A 24,754-nucleotide genomic window follows, 5' to 3' on the forward strand; every position below is an offset into this window, starting at 1 on the left:
AGTGGTTGCTTTAAAGACGGCAATCAGTCTGCTCTTAGTCTTTTTGGGGGTTTAAGTTGGCACTTACATGCAATCTGTCTGTGACAATATGATGATTAACGCTTACAACTCTATTGCCATCCAGGTACACAAAAATCAGACCCATCCAGAACAGAAACTCGTGAATTTCTCCTCAAACAGCGACAGCAATTTAATTTCAAAACGACATAAGTGCTCGACAACTATGCTTTTATTTATTTATTTATTTTCTTAGTTGGCAACCAGTTGAGTAGAGTCCCCCACTGCAAAGAAACGCAGACTACACAGGCTGACTGAGACTGATTGTTGGCATTTCAGGGCTTATAAATTAGGCGATTATTTGCAGACCTTCTGCAGTCTGTCTGAGAATGTTTGCAGTCAGCCCGAGTTGTCCCACAACTGTTTGGACACAGTTTTCCTTCCACCGAACAACCTGTGAAATCTTTTGAGATCAAAAGCTGTCACCCAGATGTTGAGGATGTTGCACGTTCAACTTCTGGGTGACCTGTTGGTCACCTTGATTAATTAAATGCAGTCGCCAGGCAACAGGGCTTTTTTTTTTTTGCTGTCCTATTTTTACTCTAGTGTAATTGAGTGTATGGAAGCAGATATCTTGGGTTGAATATCCACTAGATACAGTGATAGCCTCATAAAATTGACCTTTGCTCCAAGAGGCAGAGCAAACAACTAGCCAATCACAGTCACCGAGCAACCGCTAATTTTTTTGTAGTAACGGGCCTATTTTTAGTCAGTGTGACTGATCCGTTAGTGTTTTCTGTGCTGTCACTGTGTTTTTGATGATTTGCTTTTTAAAGAAATGTCTCTATGCCTGTTACTCATATTGTCAGGCATACAGTGTGTGAGACGTAAATGGTAAATAAACTGCATTTAAATAACAAATTTTATAGTCTCATCAACCACTTAAAGACACCTTTATGCATACAGAGCTTCGCCATCATAAAAATACTCCTAATGTAAGTGAAGGATAAAAATAATAGTAAAAACCTGACACATTGGATTAGTTATATTTATCTAGTCCACACAAAGTGGAGTTTAATACCATATTACGTGAGCAACCTTGTCAGCGACATTTCGGTTTTTGTAGTATGGTCACAGCAAATAAACCACGAGAGCGACGACAAAATCCTCAAAAGGCAGAGAAGTCTTATCCAATCGGAGCGTAAACAAATTAAATGTTGAATTGTTATGTAGACGTATCTATGTCTGTGTAATGAAAGGAGAAAGACCTGAAGGAAGCAGCACTCGTCTCCTTCGTCTTTCCCCTTAAACTGATTACATTATAACAGCAGACAATGAAATCTATTCCGTCTGGGCGTTCAGCGTCCGTTCTTCAGATGTCAGAGAACTAAGTGTGTCCGGCACATCAAAATGTGGACATGTTTATGAGAGTCAGCTAAAGAAATTAGTGTCACTATGGTTCTATTCTGTGACAGGCAGGATCTAAAGCAGCAGTGTTGCCTTATTAGAGACACAGTTGAGTGTGTCATTTTGCTGCCAGTAATTCCTGCTGAGTGCTGGGCTTGGTGCCGAGTGCCTCTATTAAGCCTGATAATTGTGGGAGAATAGACATCGTATTTGTTTTATTTTTCCATTTTTGGTCCATTAAAGAAAAAACACAGACGGGAAGCGATTAAAATAATGGTGCTAGGCTCATAATAAAGTATTCTTTCCTTTGTGTGATGGCTGTTCTCTGTGATAGGGGATCTTTATTGTTACTCAGATGAGAAATAAAAACTTTGTATTGCGTGATCCTTAGGCCGTGGGGTTTTTAAGCCTTATTGTCCTTTATTACTCAAGATGGTTTATTATTTGGGCTGGCTTTCTTTACTGTGAGTGTTTGTGTGGGATTCAGAAGCACGTCCAGGGCAAAGACAAACTGGAGATCATTATTATCTGTTTCACTTCACATGTTCTCTGTTTTCCGCACTATAAGGCGCACTTAAAATCCTTTAATTTTCTCAAAAATCGACAGTGCGCCTTATGTATGAATTCTGGTTGTGCTCACTGACCTCGAACCGATTTATGTGGTAAACAGTGCTCAAAAATGGCTACCGTAGTCAGGAGCCTCGCGGAGTAATCTGGGTCCAAAACTCCGTCTTCTTCAGGTCCCAAAGTCAAACGAACACTGCAGCATCACTGTTCAAAAAAGCCTAAATTCTATAATCTTTAATAAAACGATCAGTATTGCTGCTTTACCAGGTGTAACAATTAAGTTTATCATCTAGGCATCGATGAAAACAGAATGCCTTAAATTTAACTGAGTTAAGTTAGCAGGAAGTTAGCTCGCTAGTTTCCGCTAACTTGATATAGCATGTTCTGACTGAGAGATTTCTGAAAAAATTCAAACGTACAGCTCTGCTATCACTTCCAACATAAATGAAGACAGAAAACTAAACAGCAATGACGTTTGTAGGGTTACTGAAGTTGGGCTAGCGGGTACATAATGATGGGCTACGTGACCGCTAGCGACACAGCTATATTAGCATAACATAAACACAGTGAAGCTGGAGGATGAACGCTAACTTTTTTCTACTCGATAAAAGTTAACGTGAGGGTTCCCGATGGTTAGGGACCAATGCAATCGCATGGCAGGATGCTGTAAATGGACCAAACTTCAGTCAGGAGAACAACTGAGGTAATCCATCCACAATACGAGGTTAGTCATTCAAATTTGTAAAATTTGACTTAACTGATTGTGTTTTGTTTTGCTTAGTGTGCCTTATAATCCGGTGCTCCTTATGGTCCGAAAAATACACATTTATTTATGACCTTACATTTAATTATTTTCTATCATTTATGCACCAAGAGCAACATTAAATAAAAACTTGAGTAACCAGCCTTTGAATGTGGCATTATATCAAACCAAGCAGCAATCTCCACAGGCTTTAAAATTAAGCAACTGCAATTCCTTTAGCAGCCACTTGGGGCTAGCTTGAAAAGTGAGTCAGTGCTATGAAATTAGCGTGTTTGATGCTGTGTACAAGTAACAGTTATGCCAAACTTTACAAGAACTGGACTGAAAAATCAGTGTAAACAGGTCTGATGCAGAGATTAATCAACTTTGAATGTTTTGATGTAAGTCATCAGTATGTACAGAGGAGATCAGGAGAAAGAGGCTACAGTGGGTGTCTGAATCCATCTGTAAAACACGGTGGAGGCACTGTCATAGTTTGGGGCTAGTTATCAATCTGTGGTGTTGTGGATCTTCTTAACACTCATGAAATTATGAACTCGGAAAAGTAACATCAGATTTTGATCCATCTGGAAAGCATCTGATTAGCAGCAGCTTTATTTTTCAGCATGACAATGATTCCAAACACACCGTCAATGCAGTAACAGCATGCCTGGATACAAAAAGAAGAAACACATTTGAACACTAACAGTCATGGACTGCCTTCACTAGAGCCAGGCCTCCTATTTTTAATATGAATAAAGCCATGGGTCTTGGTAATTAGCATCATTGGTTATAAATCCAGTGAGCTGTTGTTGCATGTCGGATACTTTTCTCTCCAAATGAAGATGCGAGCTCATGACTCATCTGGTCGAGTGAAAAGGAAGTGATGCTGCGGACCTCTCCGTTTCCTCCACTGGCTTTTCAGCAGTCTTTGACATGTACATATGCATCCTCTAATCTGTCATTAATCTTATTTTTGGTGCAAACCCTTCACCATATTGGTTACGACAGAAACAACACGTTAAACAATAATTCTTGTATATTAATGACTTCATTAATATAGAGACTTTTTTGTGTGAAATGTATACTTTGAAGTCATTATAAGCAGCTGATATTCAGAAGAACTGGGGAATAAAAAGCACATTTTCAGATGGTTCAGGAACAAGCTGTAATATACTGAATATTACACTTTTTAAAATAAACCGGTGTTCGGCAATCACACAGGTGAAATTGTTTCTTTGAAGAGTCACAGATAATTTCACATGAGTAGAAATTTCAGACGATTAACTTTTGTAAGAGACTCCTCCTTATTTTCTTCCTGCATGATTACTAAACGACTACAGGAAGGACAATTTACGGCAAAAGAGTTTAGTTACTGATGAAAACCGCAGACAGAACTGCTGATATCAAGCTTATACGCCTTCCTATGAGCTACTCATTAAAATGTAGAAGAAAGAGTACCTCAAAAAACTAAAAAAAATTACCTTGGACTTCCTATTTTCTTATTTTTCAGTAAGAGATAATAGCCTTGCAGATTCAAACTGTAATGTCAAAGTAGCAATCATTATTAGACTGTACTTGTCTCTTAGAGGGGGATTGCTTTCAGGCACTAAGTGTGATGTTTGCTGCTTTAATCCATTTTGTCTTGGAAAAAATAAAGTAAAACTTAAAGCTTAATGAGTGGAAAACAAGCACGTTTTGCTGATATTTATTTAATCAAAGTTCAGTCCTGATATTTTCTTGTTTTTCTGTTATGGATTAAAATTGTGATGTGTTTTTTTTTTTAGCTTAAGGCAAAAGAATACATCTTTTTTTAAAAATGTTACCAGGACATCTCCACTGCTTCGATTTTGATCAGTTCTAAATCTCAACTTTATGAACTAAATCCAGAGTTCAATTTTAAAGGGATTTCCATTCCTTTTACACATAAAGGTCAGTTTAGTCATGAGGATAGTCACTCAGACTGAAAATCTGATGTATAATATCCTTGGGGGTACTTCCTCAGGCCTCAAAACAACGCAGCAACCAAACTTTAATCATCTCGTGGATTGTGTCGTGCAGGATTCGTGCAGGCTTATTGTGTGCATGTTTTCAAAAGGCCCATAGATCAACCCACTGATCTGTCCACCAAAGTTTGTGGAAAATTAGAATTGAAAACTGCAAATAGTGAGAGTTTGCTCGAGAAGAGGAACCTGAAAAAATGAAAATAATATGGAATCCAGCATTATTTAGGCTGAATCCACGTGAATACGATTTATGCTGATGTTAAAATAAAATATCCAAACTGCTGCTCAGCTACTTCAAGGACTTCAGTTTAAACTTTTATCTCAGGAGGAGTCGGCAGTGTGAACAGTTCCGTCTCCAGAGGAGGTCAAAGACGACTTGCTTGAGGTTTTAACTTCTTCTTTGTGTTCGTACCGCATTTGATTCAGGAAACACTTTAGGTCCTTTCACTTCATGAAGCGGGCACCCACATGGTGCGGTGTTGTCCTGCTTTGGTCATTGAATGAGTGGCCTTTACATCTCCTGCTCTCTCTAAGCCTCATTGATTTGCTCTTCAAAGAAATAAAACATTTCTTTTTTTAGTAAGTTCCCTTCAGCATTCCTCAGCAACCTTCCAGCTGATGTGGCACTGCGCTGGATCTCTCAGGCACTACAGATTTTATGCAATGATTAAAAGTGTAAGAAGCAGCATGCAGAAGATTTTTTGCAGATTTCCAGGTTTCAGTAAGACATGTTAATGGTCTTCATGGTCTATTCTCATCCTCAGAGCATGCAGCTTTTACATTTTTGTGATTTTGCATATTTACATGCTAGTTTAGCAACATATTCAGAGATTTCCCTTAAACTGGATTATTCCAGTTTAATATAATTTAATGCTGCAATGCCCTGAGCTCCTTTAAAGATCCCTAATTTTTGGGAAATCTTCACCGGTGGAAATTTGACTGTCAAAAACAGGAGTAGTGTCCAAAACAAGGAAGTGCTAAATGTCATTTTTATTACCATGATTCTTCTTTTCTTTCACAGGGGCTCAAGCCAATGGACCACAATGGGCTGTCAGATCCCTACGTCAAGTTGCACCTACTGCCAGGCGCCAGCAAGGTGTGTTTTTTTGTTTTTTGTCTGTTTCCTTTAAAACAACAGGCTTGCACATTTGTCACCACACAGCCTGGTCAGTATTGAGTTTGCTTGTTCTTCACTGGACTTCCTTTTTCAGGTTTGCATGCAAACACTAGCTCGCCTACACATACTGCATCTGTAATCATAATATCTCATTTGTTAATTCTGTACACAAAGAAAAGAAAAAAACATTCGTCACAAGTATAGAGTACCCTGACATCACCCGTTAGCTTTGGGCCTGTCGTTTTCAGGGCTTGGAGCCGCCTTACCCCTGCACTCTCAGGTCATGTGACCAGTTGCTACTACATATACAGCAATCTAAGTTGAAGCTCAGGTGGGACTGAGCATTCTTTATTGGTGCGCCTAGGTTATGGAATCAATTGTCTTTGCACATTAGACAGTCACCTACATTCTCCTTTTTTAAAAACTAGTCTTAAAACACACTTGCACTCTCTGACTTTTGACCCAGCATGTGACAATGGTCTTACTTGTTTCTGTTGTTTTATTGTGGTTTGTTTCTGCTTTTATTTTATTATTGTTGTTTTTATTCTTCATCGTTGAAATGGATTTATTCGTTTTTATTTACAGCACTTTGCTTTTAAAGCACTGTGTAAATAGAGTTGGTATGGTACAGGATTTCTCTAAATCTCTGAAAGGGAATGTGAGTTAAGATCTCAAAGAAATTTAACAAATCGTTCTTTTTCTGCATAAAATGTTTGTTTTACAGACATTTATCGAGAGATCTTTGTTTTTATGAAACTGTTCATTCAAGCATTCAGGATAAAGTGGCATTAGAGCATAAAACTTAATAACACATAAAGGAACAAAAATATACTCCCTATAAAAAAGTCACAAGTAATTAGCAAAGGGATGTAAAATGTTGCCTCTATAACATAGTCGCACTGCAATACTATATATGAATACTTCTCAAAATGCAAATCCCTCTAGGTCACAATTTAACGTTTGCAAACACACAAAGGAAGAGATAACACGAGCAAGCAGAAGAAGTTGTGATGAGAAAGAATAAAAAGAGATTAACAATGACCACTCTCTGCATTTCAAGAATTACAGAAACAGATTTTTTTTACACTCTAAGCCGATCACGCTTTTACACGAGCTTTGATGGGTCAGCAGTGTTCCCTACTGCACATACAGTCTGTCCTGAGGCATTCTTGTGGTTTTCTCAGACCCGCAATAAAAGGAGACGAGGTCTAATAATCTATTTCATGATTCATGGAGCACCGCAGTGTAGATATGTCAGCGCAAGGCTTCATCAGTGTAAACATTAACTGACTGACCTAACGTACCCGCTTACCAGTGACGTGCTCTGCTTTTAAAACTCTTGCTGATCTGCTCAGAGTCGCGGAAGCACTCGTACAGGCGTAAGATTTAAGTTTTAAACTGTTGCAGAAAAGCTGTTGGAGCTCTCACAGTTTGCAGACAAAATGATCTCAAACCCATACATATAAATTAAAGACTGAAATGTTTCAACACATGAAATGACTCACCGGTTGTTTGTGAGAACTGGTGACTTCTTTAACTCTCTTGCACCTCACAGTCGTCCTTGAGGGTGATGTAATCCTTTCATTAAAACTATCAAATCTTATATAGATCCTGTGAATACGTACATTCTACAAAAGCAGCTTAATGAAAGCCAAAGCTGTGATTATCCAGCTATCTGACTCACATCTTCCTTTCTTACAATACCTTTTCAAACTCATCTCTGTTGAAATGACCTTTGTAATTGGCTCTGCTCTTGCTGCGTAACTTCAGCTTTGATTTCACTCTGCTGTTACGTTTGTAGTTATGTCTGTGTGAAAGAAGGAACAATGTGAACTTGGATTAAGCTCATGACCTGGTCCTTTGGGGGATTCTGCAGAAGTTTAGGGCCATCAGATCTGTGTCTCAGTCCTTGACACAATGTCAAAAACTATTTTGGTTCTGGCTTCTGCTCAGGAGGTAGAGCAGGTCATCTACTAATCATAAGGTTTGTCACTTGATCTCTGGCTGCTCCAGTCTGCATGCCAAAGTATCCTTGGATATGTGATAGGTGAACAGTGGGAATGTTAAATAGAAAAGTGCTTAGGAATGGGGAAGTTGTAAAAAAATAACTGTGAGGGCTCCAGTAGAGTAGAAAATAAAGGTGCAGTGGGTACTGGAATTTGTCACTGTTGCCGCTTGTCCCCAATCCTGTTTGTGATATGCAGGAACTCCAGTTAGTTTCCACTTTGGGGTGAGAGTCAGCACCTCCAACTCTGGGGCTATGGTCCACTGCAGGAGAGCAGTGGATGCTTGCTCTGTGTTGGGTGGGAGGTTTCTGGATGATGGATGTAGAAGCTGAAATGAGTTTCCTTTGTAGAGCTGCTGGTTTCAGCCTTTGAGGCATCTCAAGGTCCACTTGGGTGCAAATGACGTAAGTTTTAGTATCACAGTGAGGCAGATAATGCCCATAGATACATCCCAAGTTTTTGTGACCATGTGGATTTGACAATGAGATATTAGCTTACACTTCGCCAATAACGCATGCACCCTTCAGGTGGAGTTCAAGCAGATTTCAAAGAGCTGCAAAGCAAATAAATACTCATTCAGTTCAATTCAATTTATTTATACAGCGCCAAATCACAACATCAATCACCTCAAGGTGCTTTATATTGTAAGGTAGACCCTACAATAGTACATACATCCATGCTGTGTACAGCTGTCTGTATCTGCAAGTATAAGCACCACTTTGGACATATAGTGAGGTGCTCACAGTCATCAAAAGGAGTAAGCTGAGGAGGTTTATGCTTTTGATCTGGATCATGGGCACTTCCTCTTGGAGGTTTTCTGGGTCGGCCCCACTGGGGGGAGACCCCAAAGTGAGCCCGGAGGTTTCTGGCCCATTGGGATCTGCCAGGAAGAACTGGACAACATAAAATATCTGGTTAGCATGGTACTAACGTGATCATACTTTAGACAAGCAGGGATGGATGACTAGATGGATGGTTTATGGATGGAGTTATATGAAAAAAGTCATAAATAGCCATGTAGCTATTGTACCACCAGTAGTTAGAGGAACACTACTTAACTATTGTTTCCATCAGGTGTTGATTTCCTGGGAAAATTCTGTACTTTCTGATATTTAAAGTACCATGAAAGACGAAAACACAGAGCTGACACACAACTGTATTGAGTTTGCTCAGTAACAATGAGAAACTGTAAACGATGAACGACTTCTCATCTTCCTCCTATAATGGTCAAAAAATAATCAAAATCTAAACACATGAAAAAGCATCTTAGGGCTCAACACATAAGATTCAGTGGCACCAGGGTAAGGGCATGTTGTGAACTCCTATATCCGGCTGTCGGTGGACATTTTTGACGAGTTACTTTTGAACTTGTCTTGGGAGCTTTTCGGGCTCAGTTTTCATCAGTGTAAGATTTGTTTTGTCAGCTTCAGCATTAGTTGAGCTCTGCTGTGCTTTGAGTTGATTTCTAAAGTTGATTGATAGTTCAAACTTTGTGCTTTCCACTTTGTGTTACACAGCACGATTTATTGAAGTGTGCAGGAGCTACTTTAGTGTCGCATCATATGGCCTCCTGCAGTCTGCAGACCGTCGAAGAAGTTTGTACCTTAATGAGAGTTAATTACAGTCACTGACAGTCACTCCTGTTCAGAGGTTTTCTTTGGAAAGGACCACACTGACAGATAATTTAAATTCTGTTACAGACATGTTGTAGGCATTTTACCAGAAGATAAGAAAGAACTTTTTGTTTCTAAATGTTGATTCATACCTCTTGCAATGTTGCAATGAAAAGATTACTTATAGCTACTTATAGCAAGATCTCACCTAAATGCTGCATCAACTTTTATATTAGTCTACATCTTACAAACTATCTGGGATAATCACTGTATAGACCAGTGATAAGCACATTTGGAAATCTGAGAAGTAAAGCCAAAGCAGCAGTTACTAATTATTCTCTTCAGTGGTTGCCAGTTCAGTGACTCTTTTCCAGTCATTTTGAATAAAGCTTTGGTCATTTAGTGTCAGAAAGGAGGGTGTGCTCATTGGCTAATGACTTGTGATTGACAAGTTGTTAGCCAATCAACGTGCAGTGTCCCAGATACACCCTTTACTCAATGTCTCCTGTTTCAAAACCTCAATGAAGCTTTATTACGGTACTTCACTAACCAATGACATCATAATAACTAAGTCCATGTTTTATAACAGGGACTGTTGTGGAAGGCCATGCACATGCACAGGGTCCTCCACAACAGTCCCAGTTTTCCATGCAGCCTCTTAGGGAAAATTAATTACCCATCCCTGTTTTATAGTGTACATGACGCGTGCATTGTCAGGTTTGACATTTTTTTTAACTCGGCTTGTATTATTTTCTATTATTAGACATGAGTCAGAATTGCATTGCTGAAAAAAGAAAAGATTGCACTTATAGTTATTATTTATGAGCAAACATATATTTTACGTGAGTAAATGAACAATAAATGATATGAGGCAGTGAGCTACACTGTGGTCATTAATCATCTCCATCAGCACAGGATTGTTTCAGCATATCATATCAATAGTGGAGAAGCACGAAATGCTTTCAGCATCCTAAAATGCAAATGTCTGCTGTTAGCTTAATGTAACATGTATGCTAAACATGTCTGAATTTCCACTGAAGGCTACTGTACACAGAGGAGAGAACAGCTCTGCTTTTCTATTTGCTTATGAAATGTTTTCATTATGAAAGTGTAAAGGACTATTTTTTCTTGTTTGTCAGAGCTCAGGAGAGTCATGCCTACAGGGGTGTCAGCGCCTCTGAAACTGGATTTGTGAAATTTTGGAGGAGTCTCTAAATTACTGACAATGCGCTGTCTTTTGTCCATGCACTACTTTTCTGCATCTTCCTTTTGTATTGATAATGAATACAATTAGGTTGTTATCAGTGTATGACTCATGCATGAGGGTGATTCATCACTAATTTACTAATTCTGTTTTTGCCAAGCTTGGTTTTCCTTCTCAACCTTTTGTGAAACCGAAAATAAAATAGTTAACTAATGTACGAACCACAACATTCAAAACAAAGGTGTGCTGCATTTTACACAGGAGGGTGCATTAGTAAACTGCTCTCTCTATAGGAGCAATAATGGTAGTACTATTATTTCAGAAGTAATTAGCCTTTCTCTCCTCACGCTTCACAGAGGCAACAGCAGCTACTTTGTGTTTCTTGTTATTATTTGTATTCACATTAATAGAGATTGCAAAAATTCAGCGCTAAATCTAGCACACTAAAAAGATTGTGTCTGTTTTTTCTGGCTAAAAAAAGGGAAAAATGGAGAGGATCGTTAAAGCTATGCTATAGAGTATTTTCTATACCCCCATGCCAACATGCACAGATGGCAACTTGTCGTGAACAGCAACTGATTTAAGTTGAAAGTGTCACATCAAGGAGTAGCCATTACTGATAAACACCTGAGAATGTAGTTCAATCATGATCTAACACGGTCAGAAATTGCATTGTCGCTGCATTCAGATTGGTCCAACTCGTTTAAAGCAAAGACGGGCCCAACAGATCAGAGACTTCTTCAGTAACTAGATAAGGGCAGAGCCGAAACTACTTTTTACTACGTTTTCGATACAGACACATTTTAAAATAATACTAACTATATTATACACTTTGAAAAAAAACGAATACCTTTTAAATTGTTCAGTGAGGATTACAAAATATGCGTATTATACAAGCATGTATAATGCCTGCTTAAGTGATAAGACTAAGTGACTTGTAAAATGGACTATTACCATTCAGAGATCTGACACAATGTAAATAAAAATAAATAAATACAAAAATAATCAATTTCTTCCAGTAGTTATCCCAAAATATGAAAACAAAAATCACGTTTTCATTATAAAAATTCCTATTATACTTTTTTCAAGATGGAAAAAAGGTAGTTACCAAATCTGACTGTAATAATTTGAGTGTAATAAAATAATAACTACATACTGAGACAATAGCAAGAAAATAAAATTACATGTCTCCCTCCTAATTACATTTTACAATGAAAAGCTTCATCAGTGTGACAATGTTGCACATTGGGATTAAGTAATAGCAGTTTTTCATATTCATATTCACCATACAGTAACCATAAGTGTACAGTAGGCTGTTATTTTAGTTGATAATATTGCCTTAAGGCTGCACAAAGGCTACTAATTGAGAAAACTAATTTGATTGATTTAATTAATTAATTAAATTGCTTATGATTTGCCCATGAATCTAATAATTTTAATGCTAAATACCCATAGTAGACCTACAAGCATTAGAAAATTGAAGGTTTAAAATTGTCACCAGGATTAATTCGTTGGCTACCACATAATTTTGTGATTTAGATATTTAACCAAAGACCAAAGTGTTGGAAGGACAGATGTCCCGAGATCTAAGGACTGGTCTGGAGAGCCAGTACCTGCAACCCTGTTGCCTTCACACTATGATTTAACACACCGCCTGAACACCAAGAGCCATTCTGTTGGGATATTCTGAATTTAAACTCTTAATAAAACACTCTAACTAAAATGAGTCTGCTATCATATCAGCCATGCATGTGAATGCCATCTCAGCTACGACACTTTGTCCACTGTGTGCTCAGATAGCGTGCAGTCTGCACAAACATAGTGTTTTCCATCTCTTCATAACAAACCCGAATCAATAACTGACTGCTCCTGTGTGAGGATAGCGAGGCGATGGTGTTGAACTGAATTAATTAATGCTTTAATTCTTGTGATGAGAATCTCAAATATGCCAGTCGAGTGAGAGAGAACCCAGGGCTTGAAGACTGCAGTGAAACAGTAGCGTAGTAATCGTCACACAACACATGGAAGACTTGCATAAAACAAATCAACAGTCTGCCTGCTGCTTGTTTGAATTGGAAAGTTCCTCCCCTTTAATCGTTTGAGTTAAAGAAGAACTGTGCCAACTGTGGATGTCATCTGTGATCATATCCATCCAGCAGATTTCATCCAGAGAAAGATCTCTCAACAACTAGTGACCAGATTGCCGTGTATATTCATCGCACCCTGGAGTCGATTCAAGTGATTTGAAGCTTTGAAGCAAATTCAGTGTGTTTTTTACAGAAATGCTTCTGTTTGGTCTCAGCAGCCGCTTGTGTGCTCTTCGTTCTGCAGAGATAAACAAGAGTTTAGAAATATCATGTACGCAAACTGTGGTTTAGAATTGCTCCTGCAGAAGAAAACAACATATGCTAATGTCAGGTATGAGTAATCACTTTCAGTATTCCAAGTGGCTGCATTAAAAATATATGTATTGGCATCGTTAAGTACAGGTAGAAGGTCTCAGTACTCATTAACAGACGTGTATCCAAGCCTAGCCTGAAATGTAAAAATACTGAATTTTTATATTGTAGGTCCTTCTTAACGAGGTCTTGGATCATTATAATTATAATACAGTTAGCAAATTTGATTCAGTGGTACAAGGATAAAGCAAATGACCAATTATATCAGGTAACCTGCTGCATACTCAAGGATAATCCACTGGCCAAAATACAAAGCATTGTACAACAATAAATAAATAACATAATTTAATGTTGACTAGAGACATTTTTAAACTTCGGATGGAACCAGCTGCTAATACCAATCTACTCTCTCTCACTGACAGGAGAAAACCTTTCTCATTACATTTCAAAATAAACATCACAAAGCGCTTCACAGCAAAAATAGCAGAGCATGAAAAAATTCAAAGCAAGTATGCAAGTATGATACAAATTATAAATGTAAAGTGATGATGATGATGATGATGATGATGATTATTATTATTATTATTATTATTATTATTATTATTATTATTTAAAGATTCAGCAAACACTCAACTTTAAAAAGTGATTTGAAGTTTCTGGCAACTTTGCAATGGTTCAGGCTTTACAGGGTAAAAGTACCGTGCACCCCAGGTTAGAACCCCCATGCAGCCCAAGCCTACCTCAGATATGTGCTATATATATATATATATATATATATATATATATATATATATATATATATATATATATATATATATATATATGCATGCATGCATGCATGCTCCCCGGGCGCTGCATTGGTGGCTGCCCACTGCACAACGGATGCTAATGTTTTTGTCACTTTTTATGGAATCAAACTTAAAGTAAGGTCAGTGCACGCTCATACTCTCTCCCGCACTCGAATGTTATCCACTGTTGATCTGCACACAGCTGTTGTCAAGAACGTCGCACTTGCTTACATCACTGTCATGAGACATTCTCGCAAAAAATCACGGTTTTAGTAACGCAGTAACGCAGCGTTCCTTCGGGAAAGTAACGGTAATCTAATTACCGTTTTTGCAATAGTAATCCCTTACTTTACTCGTTACTTGAAAAAAGTAATCGGATTACAGTAACGCGTTACTTGTAACGCGTTACTGCCCATCTCTGGTGTCAAGTCTGCGTCTTCGTTTCTTGTTGTATTGTGAAGGTCCATGTCTCATGTGAGTGTATTCTGTTTTGCTTGGGTCTCCCTCCTGTTTCCCATTCCCTGATTACGCCTCAGTGTATTTAAGCCCCGTGTTTCTCTGTGTCAGTGTTGCGTCGTACCCTCAGATTTGCCTGTGTGTTGCAGTTATAGCTTTCACGGTTTAGTTTCTGTTTCATACCAGCAATAAAGCTGAGGTTTTTGAGTTTGCCATTTTGTCTCCACGAGTCCTGCATTTGGGTGACAGATCCCAGTGGAAAAGGGTTACATGGAGAGGAAGGTCAGACAGCCCTGAACTCCATGGATCTCCTGAAGGGCCCAGACTGTCTCAGCACAACACTGAAGCTCTGATCTTTCAAGTTGACACCAAAATGCTTCATATCTTTAAAGAAACTATTAAAGAGAAAGATAATGAGCTGCTTAGTTAGTTAGAAATAAACTGTGGACTATTATAATAAGCTGAAGTTATTTGTGCCCAGTTATTTATAAATCAATACCGATTATCCATTGCCTACTCCTACAAGTTTGTGTAATCAAAGCAAACATCTGTCATGCTACTCTTATCAAACTTTTTAAACTATGTTTAAAAAAATCAGATACTCAAATGTCCTTGAGTTTTTCCTCCTTTTAAAGCAGACTTTGTCTATCTTTGTACTGCTGATTCAGAAAATGTAAATGTAATGTAATGGGAATTGGTTTGAATAACTTCAAATCTAATTTTTTTGTTGCTTTTGTCTTGCTGCCACATACTTTGAACAAATTTATGCCACCTCCATGTATCGCAGTGTTAGGAGGTTATGTTTATTTCATGTATTTCTGTGAAACCGGGCGTTTTCTGCTCTGTTACATTTATTCAGACTGGAGAGCGCAAAGTTAACATGAGTTGAAATAAAATGGAATTTTATTTCGTAACACACTACCCACTTGTGCACCACTTCAGCCTTCACTTCTTTACTTTTACAACCGCTACATTAAGGGTTCACTACTTCCTGCTCAAGTACTGAATATTGGCACTGTAAGAATCATCCAATCAGAGGGCTATTTCTGGGGAGACTGGACTGTTTTTGCCCCGCCTGCCAAACTGTTTCTACCCCTCACTGGCTATTTCTTCAGATGCTGACAGAGGTCAAGATGGTTACTACTTATTATGTAAAACACTGAAAACACTGGCTTTGGATCACTCTGCATGCCATCTGCTGCTCCTACTGTCTATCAACTCTGGCCCTGCTGATGAAGCGGTGTGCTCCATTTTCTGTGAATTAATGGAGTTTTTAGCCTTTAAATGTGCTTTCTGAAGACTAGGCAAATATCTTTAGGGTCTGACAAAGGATCTGCTCTCATAGTGTCATACTGTCTTGTATCATTTTCCACTTGGAGTTTATGTAAGGGGTTTTCCATTGTTTATATGTTCTGCCGAGGGCATCAGCGCTAATGCCAACTATCCAACTCCTTTCATGTTAATCGCATACATTTATATGAATATGTCATGGATTATTTGACTGCAACGTCAAAAACTCTCCATGAGGGCATGCTGCCTCGTGGATTTGTCTCCTGTCTCATCAGGCAGCATCACAGATCCCTCTGCATTTTTGTGCCAGTAAAGCAAGATGCTGTCACCTTCTCCCTCCTCAAAGATTCACTGCAATCATTCTCAAAATAATCATTAGGCTCATTCTAAGACCCTCATTAGGACCCACACACAGAGGTCAAGTCTGCTTGCGCTCTAATCAGAAGTGAAGTTTCATGCTCTGCTATAAAGCCAGATCACCTCCGATGAGACTCACGGAGGTTATTATGACCGTAATCAGACACAATAAAATGCCGTAATTGTTCCAAATTAAACCTGTCAAGTCCAGAGACGGACTGAATGGTGTAAACTGGCGTTGGTGACGTTTTGACAGCCCGCAGTGTTAAAAATGAAGTAGTGTGGCTGATGATGATGATGATGATGATGATGATGATGATGATGATGATGATGATAATAATAATAATAATAATAATAATAATAATAAAATTTGATGATTGGATTATTTTAATTATGATGATGATGATGGAAGGGTTAGGGTTAAAAACAACAAGCACACCGCAAACTTTTAAAGAGAAAGATTTGTATTTCTTATATGTTCATTTTGTTTTTTAAAGATATTCAGTAATTGGTCAGAGGTTTTAAATCTCTATACAGTACTTTCTATATGATGACAAAGGCTTTTTGTTGATTTGCTGACCTTGAAGACCTTGGTGGATATAAGCCAAATTTTAATGGACTGTTTACACGACCCCATTCTACACCCCTGCAAAGTTTTATCATCATTTATTGAAAACATTTCGTGTTTTGAATGATTGTCTGCGTTTTTGAGCTACTGTATTGTGTTTACAGACAGAATGACACACACACACACACACACACACACACACACACACACACACACACACACACACACAGGCTACCAAAAACATAACCTCCCTGGCATTTTAATTTCCTCGTAGGAACCGATTCCAACCTGATGTCTCAGATGGTTTTGTTACAGAAAACCATCCTTGGAAACTGTTAAAACGTTGTACAGAAATTTAAAATGAAAATATAAATATCTGGCAGGTGCAGGTGCATGAACCATCTGTCCTTCACCGTTTACCCTGGATTATCTTCACTCGTTTAGAAAGTGAAGAAAGGAAAAAATAAGCTTTTTATCTAGCACAAATTTGTTGTAGCTAGCTATAAAGAGCCAATGTGTTCTTATAATGGATGTCACATTACATGCACCAGCCATGGCAATATTGACCAGCACATAACTGTAATGTTTGCTTTATCCATTTCATTCTATTTTCATTTGCGTTACAGGTTCACATTCACTTGTTCACTCTAAAACCTGCTTAGTTTTAGATGAGGGAAGGTGCTCAGTTAGGGTTAAGAAAAGATTATAGTTTTGGTTTAGACTCGTGGAAAAATGTTTCTAGAATTATATGCAGTCTTGTGAAAAAATAACAAAATCCCATGAGTCGATTTCACTTTAGGTAGCAGTAGAAGTAAATTGGAGTAATCATTTTTATTACTTTTTGGGGAAACTGTGCTCACTCGTCTTGGCATTGCTTCGATTCTTTGAAGTTTGCAGGCAATCATTTATTCACAGCTCTCTTAAAGTCCCTGATCATTCACTTTTTGACTTTGACTCGGCTTTCGCAGCATCTTGATTCTTCTTTTTCAGCCATGTAGTTGTAGATCGGCTACTGTGCTTAGGATTATTTCCCTGTACCATGATTTTATGTAAGTTTTAGAGGATAGCTAGCCTGACATTTGACCCTAGAGTACTTTGGTATACAGAGGAGTTCACGTTCGACTCAGTGACTGCAAGGTGCACAGGTCATGTGACTGCAAAACAGGCTTAAATCATCATCTCTGTGCTGACAATTAAAATTAGCTGAGTTGATGCTGTGTTAGGTTTTCTCCTAACATGGAGCTTTGTCATGGTGCATTATGTCCAAGCATCTCCGCTTTGATCTCATCTGTCCAAAGGACATTGTTGAATAAATCTTGCTGCCATATTCTTTTTAGAGAGAAGCTTTCTCCTTGAAACCTTTCCAGATAAACTCTATTTCTTCAGTCAGTCTTTTTCTAGTTGTTGTGAAGTTTAGCATCATGCTAACTAAGCTCTGTAGAGTTTGGGATGTGCTGTAGCTCTTGGGTTTTTTTTGCAGCTTCTCTGAGATAAGTATGCTGGGATGTTCAGTCCTGGGAACATTGTGTTGACCAGATCACCAAACTACCCAAACTGCAGCATTTAAAGAGGTGCTGACAATCAGTCAATCAAGTGCACTTGACTAGAAGCACATGGCTGCTACTTACTGTCTTCATTCCTAAAGAAGCAGGAAGGATGCACTTAGTTTTTCACAGGACTGCAAAGTCCTTTAGTTATTTTTACAGCGAGAAAAAATAAAATCAAAAATATCAATCCTCCCATAACACCCCCAGCATAACTATGTCCCTTTAACAATTACATTTTACTTTCAACAGAAAAAGATCTATAGGTAAGTGTAACATCATGTTATAAGACCTTGTCCCAAAAAATGGTAAATGGCCTGTATTTGTATAGTGCTTTACTAGTCCCTAAGGACCCCAAAGCGCTTTACAGTTAGTCATCCACAGATTCACACACACATTCACACACTGGTGATGGCAGCTACATTGAAGCCACAGCCACCCTGGGGCGCACTGACAGAGGTGAGGCTGCCGGACACTGGCGCCACCGGGCCCTCTGACCACCACCAGTAGGCAATGGGTGAAGTGTCTTGCCCAAGGACACAACGACCGAGACTGTCCAAGCCGGGGCTCGAACCGGCAACCTTCCGACTACAAGGCGAACTCCCAACTCTTGAGCCACGATCACCCTGAATGACAAGGAACAAAAAGGAACAAATGAAAGCAAAGCCACTTCTGTCTCTTCTTCTTTGATTTTAGACCATCCTTTTCTAAATAAGTGGAATTCCTCTTTAAGTTTAATGGTGTAGAAAATGTGCATCATTATGCCATTATTGTGTTTAGTTGTTTGGTTCCACTGAGTATTAGCATATTCACTGTTGGGCATAAAGCGGTATAAATAAGACGATGTCAGTGAGATTTTTCTCAGCTTGAATAGTTTTATAGAAAAATAACAGATGTCAGAGTTTTAAACGAGCAATTTTTGGGCGCCGATTACTGAACTGTGATAAAACTGCAGCGCACATCTGCAGCTCGACAGGCCTCTGCGTTTGCCTTGTTACTTCTCTCTCTGCCTCATTCAGGTGTGCAGGCTTTTTAAACAAAACTAGTTAAAGTATAGCTTATCAATCTATACATCCATGCAAAAACGCTGGAATAATCAGCTATGGAGCAAAGCCTTTTTAGCCTCTACAGTGGAAATGTTTGTGACACCAGTTGCTGATTTGTAGCACCGCCCTCCATCTATGAGCAGGTGGTGGCGGTGAATTATTTCCCCATTAATGCACGCTGATCACACGTGTGGAATAGAAAGCTACAGCTCCTCTGCAAATGGACTCATTATCTATTTAATTCACTGCTTTCTTTCATGGCTGTGGATAAAGCCAGCAGCAGCACTCTAACTCCAAGTTTTTTTTTTCTTTATTTCAGGGATCTGAACCAGTCAAACCTTTAATTAAATCACACCCTCAGATCTAGCTGCTTCACTGTGTTTTAACAACATGCCTGCTCACAAGTCAGTGTATATGACTGCATTGAAATTCAGCTGACCACTTCCTCTGCTCTTCACATCCTGTCAACAATCCACTTAGTAACTCCCATGAGAAGCTTGTAGAAAAGTCAAGGTGCCCCACCAAAAACAACAACACCTTGACTTTCACATAATGCAGGAGGAGCTGTTATCACTCATTCCCATATTTATTTATATTTCATGTACGTTTTCTGCTCCTATACTGGAAAATAGTTTTGAAATTTACCATTGTAAGGTATGCACAGTATCTGCACACCTTATATGCAAATACTGTGCTGGTAAACACCTCTGTGTGTCCCTGGGTTGCGGTGGCATGTAGAGTCTTTATATACAGTTGTGGTAAGAAGTTTGCACACACGGGCATGAAAATTAGATTGGAGTTTCTCTAATCCACACTCGGTCAAAAACGTACATATGCCCTCAAATATATACATATACTCACTTCAGTCTTTTAATGAGTGGTGCTGAAGGTTCTATAATGCCATTCAACTTGCCAAGGCCAAGGCCTGTTAACATCTCATTAGTATTCATGATAGACTGCAACTGATAAGTTCTCTTTGCAGCATAAAGAGCATTTATTTGACAGCCCTCATTGGATTTAACTCAGAACAATAAATTAAGCTGAATATGTGATTAACAAGCGTGTGTCACGGCCAAGCAGCCAAACACAAGGAAATGGACTCGGATGCGGACACTACTCAGTTACGCAGGAACTGTGAGCAAAGTTAACTTTATTACAGAATTCAAAGAGCAAGACTAAATGCACAAGGATGCTGAACACATCTAAACACATCTAAGAAAGGCAAGACAGAATATTTAATACGTTACGGGAGGCAGAATTAGCATTGCCTCGCTGAAACAAAAACAACTTAACTCCTTGAGGGGATAAATACTGTGAGCGGGCACTCAGCCGCAATACTATGAACGCAATACTATGAACGCAATACTATGAACGCAATACTACTTCTTCTTTCACGAAGATACTAAGAACAGAAATATGCTGTTAATCTACGAGCAGAATTCAGGCGCTTTAAAGTCACACATAGAGAGACACCACAAACTGACGGACTGAACTATCCAAACTAAAAGTGGAATGCTGAGTTATCACTGGGTTACCAGGGGAGTGGGGTCCGTGAGGGAGTCTTGGGGCTGTCGTGGACCGGAGGGGGGAACCTGACACCGGGTAACATCCGGAGCAGGAACCGTGAGATGAAGGCAGGGAAAAGAGATCTTACAGTCATTGGATGCAGGCGAAAACAAAGCGTGGAAGGGGGGGTAGTGGTCCGGGTGCGAGAACAGGTGAGTCCAGGAAGAAGCTCCGTTAATTTCCGAGGCCAAGCGGGGGGGCAGGCAGGTAAAGAGTTATGGAGAAGCTGCGAGCTGACCAGCGGATAAACAGCAGCTGTGACAGTAGAAAGCACTGACGTCCAGGAGATAGTGATTTAGTAGATGTTCTGGCGGGGAGTGCATGAGAACGCTGGTCATAAAAAGCCTGCAACCTGATTACTCGCAGTTGAGGTGATGACAAGGAGGCGCGGCGGCTCCGCCCCGAGGTGGAATCACCAGCACGTGGGGCGGAGCCGCACTAACCCGGACCATGACAGCGTGTTACCCTATGAGTGTGGTGTCCCTCTATTCTCACTCAGATTCAGCATTTTGTCATCATGTCCAAATCCAAAATACCAAGATAGTGAAAGGTGATGTCACAGTGACTACAGCCATCTTTGGTATACAGTCTGTGTGCTGTACTGGTAATCAGTTAGCATTTTTGTTGCCGTGCAACAGTAGTGGAAAATTATGAGGACAGAACAAATAACCTTTGCTGAATTTGATTTGAAGACTTTTGAATTACGCAGTATATTTTTAACCATCAGTACCCACGTTCCCACAATCTGTCTGATTCCATTCATTTGTTCGGCATCCGGTGCACTACTCTAATGCTTCAGAGACATTTTATTCAATAAGATCAAAAATCTGGAACAACAGAAAGAAGGGAGGAAATACATGAATAATTAATGAAAACCATGAAAGCTTTCAAATTAAATTAAACGAGTTTATTAAAATGATTTTTTATAAAACATGTTGCTATCAGCCTTAAAAAAATAATTTTGAACAGTCACTGTGTGTGTGTGTGTGTGTGTGTGTGTGTGTGTGTGTGTGTATACACATAGTGTGTGTGTGCCTATTCAACAGCCTTCCTCGGGGGAAACAACCGCTGATTGAGGGAGAAACAATCAGCGAGAGCCTTGTTATGTGGAACCCTGCCATCAGACTTGCAAATAATCACAGCAGCTAATTGATTAAATTCAACAAACTCACATGTCCTCACACATGGCACAGGGTCTCCATCCTCATCATGTCAGCAGCGTGCTCCCAGGATTTCCCCAAACAATATTCCGCCGATAAAGCCGCGTCACTTGTCACAGCGATTTTCATCACCTTGCTAATTTGCAATCGATGAAGTGACAAAGTGTACGTCTGATGGCTGCTCCAATAAACAGCGATGCAGATCTTACTAAACAAGCCACTGTCTGACGTTTGGACTCATGTCTCATACACCCAGTGGAAGGAGCAACGGCTGATTTGTACTTGAAGTACTTTGATCACAGATTTACATCTTTTAATGTGTCACCTTTAGCAGCACATGTCTGTACACACTTATTTTAGCTCTGTTTTGTTCCTCACCACCTCCTGAGGGAAATGTCTGACCGCGTCTGTCTGCCGCTTGGCATTAAGCAGGTAGAGTGCAGTATATTTTTAAGGCTTTTTCACTGAATTGGAGCCAAAAACATTGTTACGAGAGCAGTGAAAGAAAACTAAAAGGGCCAAGTTGTGTGCCAGAAAATGTGCTTTTGTCAAACTCAGATGAAAAGTTTTAAAGAAAGCATTCAGATCTATTCATCAAACTCAAAAATATATTCTGCTTTAATGTCTTCAGCTGAAGCTACTTGTCAGACTCTGTGAAAGAGCAGAAAATGCTTTTATTCAAAGCTTTAAAAATAACTTTGAAAGTTTTGCTTGTCGAGACCTGTATGTAAAGCCGGTGCTATAAACAGTTTTTAAGATGGTCAAAGGTAATACACACCGGGTGCAGCCACTCAAAGTTTTTAGATTTTAGAAATTTGGAAGTAGACGAGGCTCCAAAGGCAAGAACAACTGCCAAGAACCTGACCTGACCGTTGCACCGAGCTTTCTCCTAGAAGAGGTGTTAGTAACTACACTTATCCAGACACGATTCTTTTATCCAAGTGTACAAAAAACAAGATCAGCTTAGAGCCCAAAGAATTGAAGAGAGCCATTGGGGGACACTGCAGCCAAGATCAGCTCAATTCAATTCAGTTTTATTTATATAGCGCCAAATTACAACAACAGTCGCCTCAAGGTGCTTTATATTGTAAGGCAGACCCTACAATAACACATACAGAGAAAAAACCCAACAATCATATGACCCCTTATGAGCAAGCACATTGGTGACAGTGGGAAGGAAAAACTCCCTTTTAACAGGAAGAAACCTCCGACAGAACCAGGCTCAGGGAGGGGCGGGGCCATCTGCTGCGACCGGTTGGGGAGCGAGAAGGAAGACTGAAGGATAAAAGACATGCTGTGGAAGAGAGACAGACATTAATACCAAGTATGATTCAAGATGAATATGCTGTAACCCTTCTGCAGGTGAAGGCTAATCTTGTTGCCTCTGGCCCACTCAGGCGAGGCTTACAGGTTAAACATGTGTGGAAAGCTTCCCAACAAAGGAAGCACTCAGGCCACCTCACTAAAAGACTATCAGGAGTAGCATAATATGTGTTAATGCTTCATCAATTTCAGCTTGCAGCAAAGAATCTTTGATGGGGTGGCTGTAGCTCAGGTGGTAGAGCAGGTCATCTACTAATTGGAAGGTTGGTGGTTTGATCCCTGTCTGCTCCAGTCTGCATGCCAAATATCCTCGGGCAAAATACTAACGTCAAGTTGCTCTCTGATGCAGTGTTAATGTTAGATAGAAAGCAGTGCCTGTGTGAATGAGGCGAGCTGTGCAAAGCTCTTTGAATGTCAAAAAAGGCGCTATAGAAGAACCGGTCCAAGCACCTGAGCTATAAATGTGAAGGGGCTTCTCTTTCATGACTTTAAATCTGTAAACTGAAAATGTAAATTGAACACAAGTTCAAAAACACTTGATGTGATTATGAACTTGTGTTTGAGGTTTCAGATGTCAGTTAAAACATATTTTGTAGATTATGCTCACCATTGCAGTCAAAAAGGACAAGAAAGCAGTATGTGCTGTTTGCATTGTGGGTTCTTTGTGACTAACAAGCCCTGTCATGTCAATTGTGATATCTGGTTTGAAAAAATATGGCAAATATGTTTAAGTCCAGGATTCAAAACAGTAGTAGGAGTTGTCACTGTGCCTGGATCCATCTTTTATATACAGTGTATGTTTTCGACCACCGTGTCTTTGTACTGACCTAATCTTAGCTCTTCACCTCCTGACTTCAGTGCCATACACTCACAGCAGGCATCAGTTATGAAAATATTAATTTAAAGTTGTGTATGGTATTAGCTGGTTAGGTGGTGCATTTGTTTTTGTTTCAGACTGTTTTTTAAGTATAAAGATTTAATCCCAGTGAAAGGTCAGTGACTGGAAAATTGTTTTCTCAAAAATGTGCTGTTGACAGAAACAGAATCACACTGAGCCAGAACAACCATGGTGTCTATCTTTTAACTTCAGAGCATTCATCACATTGTTCTCAGTGTTTTTACCCACTTCCTGCCATGCTTTGATTATGCCTGTCACTTCATGTAAATGCAGTCTGCTGCTGATATTTCATTCCTGACAGCGTTCAGTATGCAGCAGCACCGAGCTCGTGTTTGCATGCGTGGCACCAGACGTCAACGCGTTGACAAATTTTCACCCTGGCAGAGAGGCTTTGTACGTTTTCAAGGATGTTTATATAATTCTGTCAGTTCTTCAAGGAAAATGACACCTGAGGAATGAGCTCTCCTGAGCTGTAGGAGGAGCTCAGTGTTTTTCACTCATGAATGATGTTCAGCTCTTTTTAATCACAGTCTTCCTTGTTTGTCTTTCAGGCCAATAAACTCAGAACCAAGACCCTGCACAATACACTCAACCCAGTCTGGAATGAGACCCTGACCTACTACGGCATCACTGATGAGGATATGGTCCGCAAAACACTCAGGTACTGTCAGTGCTACTCACGTGTGTCCACTTAATGAAT

General features: G+C 39.5%; 1 protein-coding gene across 6 annotated transcripts in view; it reads left to right on the top strand.

Annotated features, from left to right (window-relative positions):
* doc2b (double C2-like domains, beta) overlaps positions 1-24,754 on the top strand; it is a 194,680-nt gene that overhangs the window by 119,498 nt on the left and 50,428 nt on the right. For all 6 annotated transcript variants that reach the window (XM_082550111.1, XM_082550112.1, XM_082550116.1 and 3 more), the window contains 2 exons: positions 5,741-5,815; positions 24,606-24,715. In XM_082550111.1, the coding sequence (XP_082406237.1) occupies positions 5,741-5,815; positions 24,606-24,715 (185 nt within the window). The remainder of the gene's footprint in view (positions 1-5,740; positions 5,816-24,605; positions 24,716-24,754) is intronic.

The sequence above is a fragment of the Aulonocara stuartgranti genome (assembly GCF_965226115.1).
Source record: "Aulonocara stuartgranti genome assembly, chromosome: 10".
Lineage (NCBI taxonomy): Eukaryota > Metazoa > Chordata > Actinopteri > Cichliformes > Cichlidae > Aulonocara > Aulonocara stuartgranti.